The sequence below is a fragment of the Scardinius erythrophthalmus genome (genome assembly GCF_964197995.2).
Source record: "Scardinius erythrophthalmus genome assembly, chromosome: 17".
NCBI lineage: Eukaryota > Metazoa > Chordata > Actinopteri > Cypriniformes > Leuciscidae > Scardinius > Scardinius erythrophthalmus.
In genome coordinates this window covers 40,776,514-40,791,987 of record NC_138237.1, presented here as the reverse complement: position 1 = coordinate 40,791,987, position 15,474 = coordinate 40,776,514, and the positions used below count along the sequence as shown (strand labels likewise).

The 15,474-nt window shown below is 43.5% G+C and overlaps 1 protein-coding gene across 2 annotated transcripts in view; it reads right to left on the bottom strand.

The window, feature by feature from the left end:
- Positions 1-15,474, bottom strand: part of acsl6 (acyl-CoA synthetase long chain family member 6) — a 123,300-nt gene that overhangs the window by 56,313 nt on the left and 51,513 nt on the right. The window contains exon 1 of one of the 2 annotated variants that reach the window (XM_081391012.1): positions 1,513-1,804. The exons of the other annotated variant lie outside the window; for it this stretch is intronic. Coding sequence (XP_081247138.1) covers positions 1,513-1,558 — 46 coding nt within the window. The 5' untranslated portion in view covers positions 1,559-1,804. Of the gene's footprint in view, positions 1-1,512; positions 1,805-15,474 lie in introns of those variants that run through there. 2 annotated transcript variants of the gene reach the window in all.

Sequence of the window (15,474 nt, the reverse complement as noted above, 5' to 3'; positions counted from 1 at the left end):
TGACCAGTGTCACCAGTCTCACCAGTCTCGTGCTCACTCAGCACTCTATTCTGCTCACTCAGCATCATTTGACCCTCCACACACTCATGAATATCAGTTTCCCCCATTCAGCGCACTGCGAAACCTCTGGTGGTGAAGTGTGTGTGGACACACACACTCGGCTGCTGGCGAAAGAGGATGTCAGTGTTTCTGCTGTTCCTGTAAACGGGCAGCGATCTGAAAGCAGAAGCGCTCACCAACACTGTGGGAATCCCAAGATAGTTCCCCCAAAACAAGAGCCTTCTGTCATCATCCACTCAGCAGGTTGCTGAGTGGATGAAAGAAACTCATGCAGGTTTGGAACAAAGCTTGGAACAGAGTAAATGATATAATTTTCATTTTTGAGTGAACTATCCCTTTAAGTCAGCTCTCTTTTTTAATACTGAATATCTCAGGTTCATTTCTTTGAATATGTCTTGTCACATACTAATGATATTGTGAAAGTTTGCTTGTCCTGCACAGTCAATGCCAAGCTGGCTCGTGGACCAGTCTCTGAGGGCCAGCTTTGATGATACGCACGTTTCAATCGAGAAGACAGAAAGTGTTCGCAAGCCTAAATCTTTAAATTATGGAGGACGAGGTAAAAGATTAGGTTCACCTCAGTCTCTCGTCAGGCTGGACCGCTGCATAATTCATGAGCAGCACATGGCAGCTGGAGGCTCGGGTTAGACGTGTCCAGGCGCTGCTCGCTAACACATGGCCATGAAAGATGCATGATGTGAAGGCCACACTGTAAAGAACGTGATCTCTTTAAAGTCCAAAACTTGCGTGTGAGTAAAATACCCTACAGTGGTGGTAACTTGATTCAAGTGAAACTCTAAATATCCAGAACTGATTGTGAAGGTGCAGCAGCTCGGCTCGTGATGGATTCTGCTTACACTGATACTTGATGTTAACACACACTGAAGAAAGACTTGCCCGCAGAAGTCGTAGTAGAGCAGTGCAGCGAGCAGTGGGCGGGGTCAGCACCTCTGCGCTGGACAGCTCCGCCAATCAGGAGGCGCGCTCGCCCGTGACGTCAGCGGTCCCTGCGTAACAATAAAGCACGACACCGGCAAACTAGCCGCTTTAAAAGACGTGCTATAAAATGCGGCCCTTACACGAACATAACAGAAATGTGACCCATATCTGTCTCCTGTCACTACATGTCACACACATAAAGTCATTCTCACATACTAACGCGTCGCATGAGATCTATGCCGTATAACAGAAAACATCACGATCAGCAACTCGCGCGCTGCAGCGAATACGCGTTCGCTTCCCGTATCGGTTAAATCAGTCCCAGGCGAATGTTAATAGAATAGCGTTTCGAATAGCGATCTGAGCTATAGAGACCAGTGAGGCTTCGACACACGACAGGATTTGAGATCCTGAGCCCTTATAATGTCCAGCTCTGGCACTGCGGCACTGGCGCGTCTCGCGATCGGATGGTGTGCTCACCTGCGGAATAAAGCAGTATAACGGAACACTCACCTAGTACAACCCACACAGATCCAGCGACTAAAGCGAAGGCGAGCATGTCTCAGTCATGGAGAGTGTAGTTCAGTCCGACACACTGCTGCATGGAGAGAGAGAGAGAGAGAGAGAGAGAGAGAGAGGGAGAGAGGGAGAGGGAGAGAGATGCTGGTCCACAGGCCCGAGAGCGACAGACAGGTCTGAGTCTCACCTCCTGACTCCTCCCTCACGCGAGGAGGAGGAGGAGGATGAGGATGATGATGATGATGCGCCTATAGGAAGAGATGCTGCTGCTGCTGCTGGATGATTCCTGGAACGTTATGAGTGAATTTACACAGCATTAATAAAATCAGGCTTCTTCTATTTTTATCATCAGGAACTGTTCAGCTCATCTAACTTTTACTAAATACTCCCATTCCCGTGCGATGTTGTTTTTTTTTTTGTTTTTTTTTTGCATTTTATATTTTCAGAGATTATTTTCTGTCTATGAGAAAAGCAATACGGTGTGTTTATAGTTGATTTACTTATGTGTTTTTTTTGTGTGTGTTTGTTTGTTTTGTTTTTTTTGATGAAGTGATATCGTACTCTTATCAGTCTAGCTCTTGCTCCGTCAGCCATTCACCGGTCCCCGCAGGAATCACGTGACCCTCGGCCCCGCCCCCTCTTGTTTAACCTTGAGCGGCTCTCCTTCTCATCCAGAGACGGCAGGTCACGTGATCGAACGCTTATCACACGCGTTCAAGAATCAAAGTTTCCAGACACACGTATCAAATGCACGTGCGTGTGTAAATACAGATGTCGCGTGCTTTATCACACAATAATGACATCTTTGTGTTGAGACACTTTTCCTTATTTGCTGGTGAATGAGTAAAACCGAGGAGAGAAAGAGAGATTTGCAGAGAAGGACAGGCTGACAGTGACGCAGTGCTGTGGATTTGCCACTCAATCCAATGTCACCGAGCTGTTAAAGCAGATGGCGAGTGGAGATTTACTCAAGCTCCTCTCTCCGAATACTCCACTGACAGTGTGAACGGGTGTGTGTGTCTGAATCAATGCTTTCCTGTCATGTGACTGGCAGACCTTATCCATCCTTTGCAACTAGTAATGCTCCATAAACCAGCAATTCCAGGGCAGGCCTTGTTTTCTGAGGCGTTTTGTGTGTATAAAATGTACAGCAAGTCATACAGAACAGTGCAATGTAAATATCTATAGCAGACACAGTCATGTGTAAACCTGGTGAGTTAGGGTTAGGGTCAGTGTGTGCTCATGCAGGATTAGCTGAACCGAGTCTTTCCTCAGGAACACTATAGATCGTGTCGAGAGCCTGGGAACCGCAGGGAGAAACATGTGGAATGATAAAGCCATGATCAGGTAAAGGATCTTTAAGGAAATTAAATTCTTCAAACAAAAAACAAATTGCTTCACCTTCACTTCATTAAAATACTCTTGTTACTCCCGGATTGCTTACAATTCTGTCATGTTAGTCTAGCAGTGTTTGTGTATTTAGGCCCGAGTGTGTGTCATGAATATGTGTAAAGGACACTGTCTCTACACACACTGGCTCACTGGCTCACTACACACTGGCTCACTACACACACTGGCTCACTACACACTGTCTCTACACACACTGGCTCACTACACACTGTCTCTACACACACTGTCTCTACACACACTGGCTCACTACACACTGTCTCTACACACACTGGCTCACTACACACTGGCTCACTACACACACTGGCTCACTACACACTGTCTCTACACACACTGGCTCACTACACACTGTCTCACTACACACACTGGCTCACTACACACTGTCTCTACACACACTGGCTCACTACACACTGGCTCTACACACACTGGCTCACTACACACACTGGCTTTACACACTGGCTCACTACACACACTGGCTCACTACACACTGGCTCACTACACACACTGGCTCTACACACACTGGCTCTACATACACTGGCTCACTACACACACTGGCTCACTACACACTGTCTCTACACACACTGGCTCACTACACACTGGCTCACTACACACTGGCTCACTACACACACTGGCTCCTACACACTGGCTCACTACACACACTGGCTCACTACACACTGGCTCACTACACACACTGGCTCACTACACACTGGCTCACTATACACACTGGCTTTACACACTGGCTCTACATACACTGGCTCACTACACACTGGCTCTACACACACTGGCTCACTACACACACTGGCTCACTACACACTGGCTCACTACACACACTGGCTCTACACACACTGGCTCTACACACACTGGCTCACTACACACTGGCTCACTACACACACGGGCTCACTACACACTGGCTCTACACACACTGGCTCACTACACACTGGCACACTACACACTGGCTCACTACACACTGGCTTTACACACACACTGGCTCACTACACACTGGCTTCAAGCCCAGAAGTTTCCAAGCAACACAGCAGTAATGACTTTATGAACTTCTTCACTTATAAGATTGATAATATCAGGGACAAAATTATAACTATGCAACCGTCTACTACAGTATCGCATCAGGCAGAGCATTGTAGTCTCCCTAAGGAAAAATTCGATTCATTCATTGCTATAGGAGAGGAAGAATTCGCTAAACTCGTTAAATCATCTAAATCTACAACATGTATGTTAGACCCTATACCGACTAAGCTACTGAAAGAGATGCTTCCAGAGGTCGTACATCCTCTTCTTAATATCATTAATTCGTCTTTGTCTCTAGGATACGTACCAAAAACCTTTAAGCTGGCTTTGATTAAACCGCTTGTTAAAAAAACGCAACTTGATCCTACAGAATTAGTCAATTACAGGCCGATCTCGAATCTACCTTTTCTGTCAAAGATATTAGAAAAGGCAGTATCCTCACAACTGTGTTCCTTTCTTGAAAGTAATGATATCTGAGGATTTCCAGTCCGGATTTAGACCGTGCCATAGTACCGAGACTGCCCTCATTAGAGTCACAAATGATCTGCTCTTATCATCCGATCGTGGTTGTATCTCTCTATTAGTGTTACTCGATCTTAGCGCTGCATTTGACACCATCGACCACAACATTCTTTTAAATAGACTCGAAAATGATGTTGGTATTAGTGGAATTGCACTAGCATGGTTTAAATCACACTTATCTGACCGTTATCAGTTTATAGCAGTAAATGAAGAGATGTCTCATCGATCACAAGATCAGTATGGCGTACCACAAGGCTCAGTACTAGGACCGCTGCTGTTCACTCTGTACATGCTACCATTAGGAGATATCATTAGGAAGCATGGAATTAGCTTTCACTGTTATGCTGATGATACTCAGCTCTATATTTCTTCACACCCTGATGAAACTTACAAATTCACAAAATTAACGGAATGCATAGCTGATATAAAAAACTGGATGACTCGTAATTTCCTACTACTAAACTCTGAAAAAACGAGATTCTAATTATTGGACAAAACACTTCCTCACATAATAACCTAGAATACTGTCTAACACTTGATGGCTGCTCTCTTAAGTCTTCGTCGTCGGTTAGGAACCTGTGTGTGTGTGTGTGTGTGAGTGTGCTCTTTGATACCAATCTTTCATTTGAAAGTCACGTGTATAGTATCTGTAAATCCGCATTCTTCCATCTTAAAAATATATCTAAATTACGCCATATGCTCTCATTGACAAATGCGGAACAATTAGTTCATGCGTTCATGACATCGAGGCTAGATGTCACGATTTTGGGTTTGTTCTTGTAATGTTTCTGTGTCTTGTCATGCTTCATGTCTGTCATGTGATTCGCTGTTTGTCATGTGATCCTGCCATGTGTCTTGTCTTGTCACAGGTGTCCCTTGTCTTGTCTTGTGTCTGTGTATTTAAGCCCTCATGTTTGTCATGTGTCTTTGTCTAGTATTAATTCTTGTAACCACTGTTGTGCTAGTTTATGTTCATAGCTTTTTGTCTTGTTTCATGCCACGCCATACTTTTGTTTCATGTTTTTGGATTATTTTGTCAATAAAGACTCCAGATCTGATGAAGGACCTTCGCCTGGACGCGACGACAGCGCAGTCCTGAAATGTCCACTAGTCTCTCCCCTGTGAAGGCCTCCTCCCTCCCTTTACCCATCTACAGATAAAGCGTTGTCGGGATAATTCCGGTTCGCGTGGATACGCGGAAGCGATAAAAATTCTCTATTAAATTTTAATGCCAGACAAGTTGTTTGTTGAAGGTTGATTTGTAAGGAAGGACTACACGCCTGCGCACATATATTCAAACGCACATACCTATAGACTGAACTTGTAATACGCATGTGTGCCATCGGCGTTCTCACTGGTTTGCGTTTTTGGAATTTTGCGCAGAAAGAACTTAAGAGTTTCCTGTTAAAACGGTGTCGTGTTAGCGGCCCCTAAGTTAATAACTAATGATCATTGCGATGGAAGTGAATCAATCAAACTAACTTTAGCTGGATAATAACTTTATTCTAGAGCTGCTGTAAAGCCAAAACAATCTCTGTTACTTTAATTTCCTGTTATCTCTGTAAAGCTGCTTTGGAACAATCTGTATTGTTAAAGCGCTGTATAAATGAAGATGACTTGACTTGACTTCCTCTTCTTACTCATACTCATATTCTTCTTCCTCTTACACATACTCTTCCTCCTCTTACTCATTCTCTTTCCTCCTCTTCCTCCTCCTCCTCCTCTTTCACATACTCTTCCTCCTCTTCCTCCTTTTACTCATCCTCTTCCTCCTTTTACTCATACTTTTCCTCCTCTTACAAATACTCTTATCCTCTTCCTCCTCTACTTCATCCTCCTCCTCTTCTTACACATACTCTTCCTCTTCCTCCTCTTGCTCATACTCCTCCTCTAACAAATACTTTTCTTCCTCTTACAAATACTCTTCCTCCTCTTACTCATACTCTTACTCATTCTCCTGTTACTCATCTTCTTCCTCCTCTTACTCATACTCTTACTCATCCTCCTGTTACTCATCTTCTTCCTCCTCTTACTCATACTCTTTCTCCTCTTACTCATACTCTTCCTCTTCCTCCACTTACAAATACTCTTCCTCCTCTTACTCATACTCTTACTCATCCTCCTGTTACTCATCTTCTTCCTCCTCTTACTCATACTCTTTCTCCTCTTACTCATACTCTTCCTCTTCCTCCACTTACAAATACTCTTCCTCCTCTTACACATTCTCTTCCTCCTCTTACACATTCTCTTCCTCCTCTTACTCATGCTCTTCCTCCTCTTTCACGTACTCTTCCTCCTCTTACACATTCTCTTCCTCCTCTTACTCATGCTCTTCCTCCTCTTTCACGTACTCTTCCTCCTCTTACACATTCTCTTCCTCCTCTTACACATGCTCTTCCTCCTCCTACACATACTGTTCCTCCTCTTACACATGCTCTTCCTCCTCTTACACATTATCTTTCTCCTGTTACAAATACTCTTCCTCCTCTTACACATACTGTTCCTCCTCCTACACATTCTCTTCCTCCTCTTACACATTCTCTTCCTCCTCTTACACATTCTCTTCCTCCTCCTACTCCTACTCTTCCTCCTCTTACAAATACTCTTCCTCCTCTTACACATTCTCTTCCTCCTCTTACACATACTCTTCCTCCTCCTACTCATACTCTTCCTCCTCTTACAAATACTCTTCCTCCTCTTACACATTTTCTTCCTCCTCCACATTCTCTTTCTGATCTTACACATCCTTTTCCTCCTCTTACAAATACTCTTGCTCCTCTTACTCATGCTCTTCCTCCTCATACACATTCTCTTCCTCCTCTTACACATTCTCTTCCTCCTCTTACACATACTCTTCCTCCTCTTACACATGCTCTTCCTCCTCTTACAAATACTCTTCCTCCTCTTACACATTCTCTTCCTCCTCCACATTCTCTTTCTGATCTTACACATCCTTTTCCTCCTCTTACACATACTCTTGCTCCTCTTACTCATGCTCTTCCTCCTCTTACACATTCTCTTCCTCCTCTTACACATTCTCTTCCTCCTCTTACACATACTCTTTCTCCTCTTACATATTCTCTTCCTCCTCTTACACATTCTCTTCCTCCTCTTACTCATATTCTTCCTCCAATTACACATACTCTTCCTCCTCTTACACATTCTCTTCCTCCTCTTACACATACTCTTCCTCCTCTTACATATTCTCTTCCTCCTCTTACACATTCTCTTCCTCCTCTTACACATACTCTTCCTCCTCTAACATATTATCTTCCTCCTCTTACATATTCTCTTCCTCCTCTTACATATTCTATTCCTCCTCTTACACATACTCTTCCTCCTCTTACACATTCTCTTCCTCCTCTTACACATACTCTTCCTCCTCTTACACATACTCTTCCTCCTCTTACACATTCTGTTCCTCCTCTTACACATACTCTTCCTCCTCTTACACATACTCTTCCTCCTCTTACACATACTCTTCCTCCTCTTACACATACTCTTCCTCCTCTTACACATTCTGTTCCTCCTCCTACTCATACTCTTCCTCCTCTTTCACATACTCTTCATCCTATCACACATTCTCTTCCTCCTCCTTATCATACTCTTCCTCTTCTTACACATCCTCCTCCTGCTCTTACACATCCTCTTCCTCCTCTTACACATTCTCTTCCTCATCTTACACATCCTCTTCCTCCTCTTACATATACTCTTCCTCTTCTTACACATTCTCTTCCTCCTCTTACATATACTCTTCCTCCTCTTACATATACTCGTCCTGCTCTTACACATACTCTTCCTCCTCTTAGACATACTCATTCTGCTCTTACACATACTCTTCCTCCTCTTACACATTCTCTTCCTCCTCCTACTCATACTCTTCCTCCTCATTCACATACTCTTCCTCCTCATTCACATACTCTTCCAATTCTTGCACATACTCTTCCTCCTCTTATACATACTCTTCCTCCTTTTACTCTTACACATACTCTTCCTCCTCTTACACATACTCTTCCAATTCTTACACATACTTTTCCTCCTCTTACACATTCTCTTCCTCCTCCACATTCTCTTTTTGATCTTACACATCCTCTTCCTCCTCTTACACATACTCTTCCTCCTCTTACTCATGCTCTTCCTACTCTTACACATACTCTTCATCCTCTTACACATTATTTTCCTCCTCATACACATACTCTTCCTGCTCTTACACATCATCTTCCGCCTCTTACACATTCTCTTCCTCCTCTTACACATTCTCTTTTTCCTCTTACTAACACTCTTCCTCCTCTTACTCATACTCTTACTCATCCTCCTGATACTCATCTTCTTCCTCCTCTTACTCATACTGTTCTCCTCTTACTCATACTCTTCCTCTTCCTCCTCCTACACATTCTCTTCCTGCTCCTACTCATTCCCTTCCTCCTCTTACAAATACTCTTCCTCCTCTTACACATTCCCTCCTCTTACACCTTCTCTTCCTCCTCTTACACATTCTCGTCCTCCTCTTACTCATGCTCTTCCTCCTCTTTCACATACTCTTCCTCCTCCTACACATACTCTTCCTCCTCTTGCACATACTGTTCCTGCTCTTACACATACTCTTACTGCTCTTACATATACTCTTCCTCCTCCACATTCTCTTCCTCCTCTTACACATACTCTTCCTCCTCTTACTCAAACTCTTCCTCCTCTTACACATTCTTCCTCCTCTTGCACATACTGTTCCTGCTCTTACACATGCTCTTCCTGCTCTTACACATTATCTTCCTCCTCTTACTCAAACTCTTCCTCCTCTTACACATACTATTCCTCCTCTTACTCTTACACATACTCTTCCTCATCTTGCACATGCTCTTACTGCTCTTATACATACTCTTCCTGCTCTTACACATACTCTTCCTGCTCTTATACATTCTCATCCTCCTTTTACACATTATCTTCCACCTCTTACTCAAACTCTTCCTCCTCTTACACATACTCTTCCTCCTCTTGCACTTACTCGTCCTCCTCTTACACATCCTCTTCCTCCTCTTACACATTCTCATCCTCAACTTACACATTATTTTCCTCCTCTTAAACATTCTCCTCCTCCTCTTACTCATAGTCTTCCTCCTCTTACACATACTTTTTCTGGTCTTACACATCGTATTTCTCCTCTTACACATACTCTTCCTCCTCTTACACATACTCTTCCTGCTCTTACACGTCCTATTCCTCCTCTTACACATACTCTTCCTCCTCTTACACATCCTCTTCCTCATCTTCCTCCTCTTACACATCCTATTCCTCCTCTTACATACTCTTCCTGCTCTTACACATACTCTTCCTCCTCTACTCTTCCTCCTCTTACACATACTCTTCCTCCTCTTACTCATGCTCTTCCTCCTCTTACACATACTGTTCCTCCTCTTACTCATGCTCTTCCTGCTCTTACACATACTCTTCCTCCTCTTACTCATACTCTTCCTGCTCTTACAAATACTCTTTCTCCTCTTACACATACTCTTCCTCCTCTTACACATACTCTTCCTGCTCTTACACATACTCTTCCTCCTCTTACTCATGCTCTTCCTGCTCTTACACATACTCTTCCTCCTCTTACTCATACTCTTCCTGCTCTTACACATACTCTTCCTCCTCTTACACATACTCTTCCTACTCTTACACATACTCTTCCTCCTCTTACACATTCTCTTCCTCCTCTTACTCATACTCTTCCTCCTCCTACACATACTGTTCCTCCTCTTACACATACTGTTCCTCCTCTTACACATACTCTTCCTGCTCTTACTCATACTCTTCCTGCTCTTACACATACTGTTCCTCCTCTTAGACATACTCATTCTGCTCTTACACATACTCTTCCTCCTCTTACACATTCTCTTCCTCCTCCTCACATACTCTTCCTCCTCTTACTCATGCTCTTCCTCCTCCTACACATACTGTTCCTCCTCTTACACATACTCTTCCTGCTCTTACTCATACTCTTCCTGCTCTTACACATACTGTTCCTCCTCTTACACATTCTCTTCCTCCTCTTACTCATACTCTTCCTCCTCCTACACATACTGTTCCTCCTCTTACACATACTCTTCCTGCTCTTACTCATACTCTTCCTGCTCTTACACATACTGTTCCTCCTCTTACACATTCTCTTCCTCCTCTTACACATTCTCTTCCTCCTCTTACTCATACTCTTCCTCCTCCTACACATACTGTTCCTCCTCTTACACATACTCTTCCTGCTCTTACTCATACTCTTCCTGCTCTTACACATACTGTTCCTCCTCTTACACATACTCTTCCTCCTTTTCCTCTTCCTGCTCTTACACATACTCTTCCTCCTCTTACACATACTCTTCCTCCTCTTACTCAAACTCTTCCTGCTCTTACACATATTCTTCCTCCTCTTACTCATACTCTTCCTGCTCTTACACATACTGTTCCTCCTCTTACACATACTCTTCCTCCTCTTACACATACGCTTCCTCCTCTTACTCATGCTCTTCCTGCTCTTACACATACTCTTCCTCCTCTTAATCATACTCTTCCTCCTCCTACACATACTGTTCCTCCTCTTACACATACTCTTCCTCCTCTTACTCATACTCTTCCTGCTCTTACACATACTCTTCCTCCTCTTACACATACTCTTCCTCCTCTTACTCATGCTCTTCCTGCTCTTACACATACTCTTCCTGCTCTTCCTCATGCTCTTCCTCCTCTTACACATACTCTTCCTCCTCTCACTCATGCTCTTCCTCCTCTTACACGTACTCTTCCTCCTCTTACTCATATTCTTCCTGCTCTTACACATACTGTTCCTCCTCTTACTCATGCTCTTCCTCCTTTTTCACATCCTCTTCCTCCTCTTAAACATTATCTTCCTCCTCTTACTCATAGTCTTCTTCCTTTTTCACATCCTCTTCCTCCTCTTACACATACCCTTCCTCCACTTACACATACTTTTTCTGCTCTTACACATCCTATTCCTCCTCTTACACATACTCTTCCTCCTCTTACACATACTCTTCTTCCTCTTACACATACTCTTCCTGCTCTTACACATCCTCTTCCTCATCTTCCTCCTCTTACACATCCTATTCCTCCTCTTACATACTCTTCCTGCTCTTACACATACTCTTCCTCCTCTACTCTTCCTCCTCTTACACATACTCTTCCTCCTCTTACTCATGCTCTTCCTCCTCTTACACATACTGTTCCTCCTCTTACTCGTGCTCTTCCTGCTCTTACACATACTCTTCCTCCTCTTACTCATACTCTTCCTGCTCTTACAAATACTCTTCCTCCTCTTACACATACTCTTCCTCCTCTTACACATACTCTTCCTGCTCTTACACATACTCTTCCTCCTCTTACACATACTCTTCCTCCTCTTACTCATACTCTTCCTGCTCTTACACATACTCTTCCTCCTCTTACTCATGCTCATCCTGCTCTTACACATACTCTTCCTGCTCTTACACATCCTCTTACACATCCTATTCCTCCTCTTACACATCCTATTCCTCCTCTTACATACTCTTCCTGCTCTTACACATACTCTTCCTCCTCTACTCTTCCTCCTCTTACACATACTCTTCCTCCTCTTACTCATACTCTTCCTGCTCTTACACATACTGTTCCTCCTCTTACACATACTCTTCCTCCTCTTACACATACTCTTCCTCCTCTCACTCATGCTCTTCCTCCTCTTACACATACTCTTCCTCCTCTTACTCATACTCTTCCTCCTCTTACACATACTCTTCCTCCTCTTACTCATACTCTTCCTACTCTTACACATACTGTTCCTCCTCTTACTCATGCTCTTCCTCCTCTTGCACATACTCTTCCTCCTCTTACTCATGCTCTTCCTGCTCTTACACATACTCTTCCTCCTCTTACTCATACTCTTCCTCCTCTTACTCATGCTCTTCCTGCTCTTACACATACTCTTCCTCCTCTTACTTATACTCTTCCTGCTCTTACACATACTCTTCCTCCTCTTACTCATAATCTTCCTGCTCTTACTCATGCTCTTCCTCCTCTTACACATACTCTTCCTGCTCTTACACATACCTCTTCCTCCTCTTACACATACTCTTCCTCTTCTTACACATACTCTTCCTCCTCTTACTCATTCTCTTCCTCCTCTAACTCATACTCTTCCTCCTCTTACACATACTCTTCCTCATCTTACACATACTCTTCCTCCTCTTACACATACTGTTCCTCCTCTTACTCATGCTCTTCCTGCTCTTACACATACCTCTTCCTGCTCTTACACATACTCTTCCTCCTCTTACACATACTCTTCCTCCTCTTCCTCATTCTCTTCCTCCTCTTACACATACTCTTCCTCCTCTTACACATCCTATTCCTCTTCTTACATACTCTTCCTGCTCTTACACATACTCTTCCTCCTCTTACACATACTCTTCCTCCTCTTACACATACTCTTCCTCATCTTACACATACTCTTCCTCCTCTTACGCATCCTATTCCTCTTCTTACACATACTCTTCCTCCTCTTACGCATCCTATTCCTCTTCTTACACATACTCTTCCTCCTCTTACACATACTCTTCCTCCTCTTACACATACTCTTCCTCATCTTACTCATACTCTTCCTGCTCTTACACATACTCTTCCTCCTCTTACACATACTCTTCCTCCTCTTATTCATGCTCTTCCTGCTCTTACACATACTCTTCCTGCTCTTCCTCATGCTCTTCCTCCTCTTACACATACTCTTCTTCCTCTCACTCATGCTCTTCCTCCTCTTACACGTACTCTTCCTCCTCTTACTCATATTCTTCCTGCTCTTACACATACTGTTCCTCCTCTTACTCATGCTCTTCCTCCTCTTGCACATACTCTTCCTCCTCTTACTCATGCTCTTCCTCCTTTTTCACATCCTCTTCCTCCTCTTAAACATTATCTTCCTCCTCTTACTCATAGTCTTCTTCCTTTTTCACATCCTCTTCCTCCTCTTACACATACCCTTCCTCCACTTACACATACTTTTTCTGCTCTTACACATCCTATTCCTCCTCTTACACATACTCTTCCTCCTCTTACACATACTCTTCTTCCTCTTACACATACTCTTCCTGCTCTTACACATCCTCTTCCTCATCTTCCTCCTCTTACACATCCTATTCCTCCTCTTACATACTCTTCCTGCTCTTACACATACTCTTCCTCCTCTACTCTTCCTCCTCTTACACATACTCTTCCTCCTCTTACTCATGCTCTTCCTCCTCTTACACATACTGTTCCTCCTCTTACTCATGCTCTTCCTGCTCTTACACATACTCTTCCTCCTCTTACTCATACTCTTCCTGCTCTTACAAATACTCTTCCTCCTCTTACACATACTCTTCCTCCTCTTACAAATACTCTTCCTGCTCTTACACATACTCTTCCTCCTCTTACACATACTCTTCCTCCTCTTACTCATACTCTTCCTGCTCTTACACATACTCTTCCTCCTCTTACTCATGCTCATCCTGCTCTTACACATACTCTTCCTGCTCTTACACATCCTCTTACACATCCTATTCCTCCTCTTACACATCCTATTCCTCCTCTTACATACTCTTCCTGCTCTTACACATACTCTTCCTCCTCTACTCTTCCTCCTCTTACACATACTCTTCCTCCTCTTACTCATACTCTTCCTGCTCTTACACATACTGTTCCTCCTCTTACACATACTCTTCCTCCTCTTACACATACTCTTCCTCCTCTCACTCATGCTCTTCCTCCTCTTACACATACTCTTCCTCCTCTTACTCATACTCTTCCTCCTCTTACACATACTCTTCCTCCTCTTACTCATTCTCTTCCTCCTCTTACACATACTCTTCCTCCTCTTACTTATGCTCTTCCTCCTCTAACTCATACTCTTCCTCCTCTTACACATACTCTTCCTCATCTTACACATACTCTTCCTCCTCTTACACATACTGTTCCTCCTCTTACTCATGCTCTTCCTGCTCTTACACATACTCTTCCTCCTCTTACTCATACTCTTCCTGCTCTTACAAATACTCTTCCTCCTCTTACACATACTCTTCCTGCTCTTACACATACTCTTCCTCCTCTTACACATACTCTTCCCCCTCTTACTCATACTCTTCCTGCTCTTACACATACTCTTCCTCCTCTTACTCATGCTCATCCTGCTCTTACACATACTCTTCCTGCTCTTACACATCCTCTTACACATCCTATTCCTCCACTTACACATCCTATTCCTCCTCTTACATACTCTTCCTGCTCTTACACATACTCTTCCTCCTCTACTCTTCCTCCTCTTACACATACTCTTCCTCCTCTTACTCATACTCTTCCTGCTCTTACACATACTGTTCCTCCTCTTACACATACTCTTCCTCCTCTTACACATACTCTTCCTCCTCTCACTCATGCTCTTCCTCCTCTTACACATACTCTTCCTCCTCTTACTCATACTCTTCCTCCTCTTACACATACTCTTCCTCCTCTTACTCATTCTCTTCCTCCTCTTACACATACTCTTCCTCCTCTTACACATACTCTTCCTCCTCTTACTTATGCTCTTCCTCCTCTAACTCATACTCTTCCTCCTCTTACACATACTCTTCCTCATCTTACACATACTCTTCCTCCTCTTACACATACTGTTCCTCCTCTTACTCATGCTCTTCCAGCTCTTACACATACCTCTTCCTGCTCTTACACATACTCTTCCTCCTCTTACACATACTCTTCCTCCTCTTCCTCATTCTCGTCCTCCTCTTACACATACTCTTCCTCCTCTTACACATCCTATTCCTCTTCTTACATACTCTTCCTGCTCTTACACATACTCTTCCTCCTCTTACACATACTTTTCCTCCTCTTACACATACTCTTCCTCCTCTTACACATACTCTTCCTCATCTTACACATACTCTTCCTCCTCTTACACATCCTATTCCTCTTCTTACATACTCTTCCTGCTCTTAC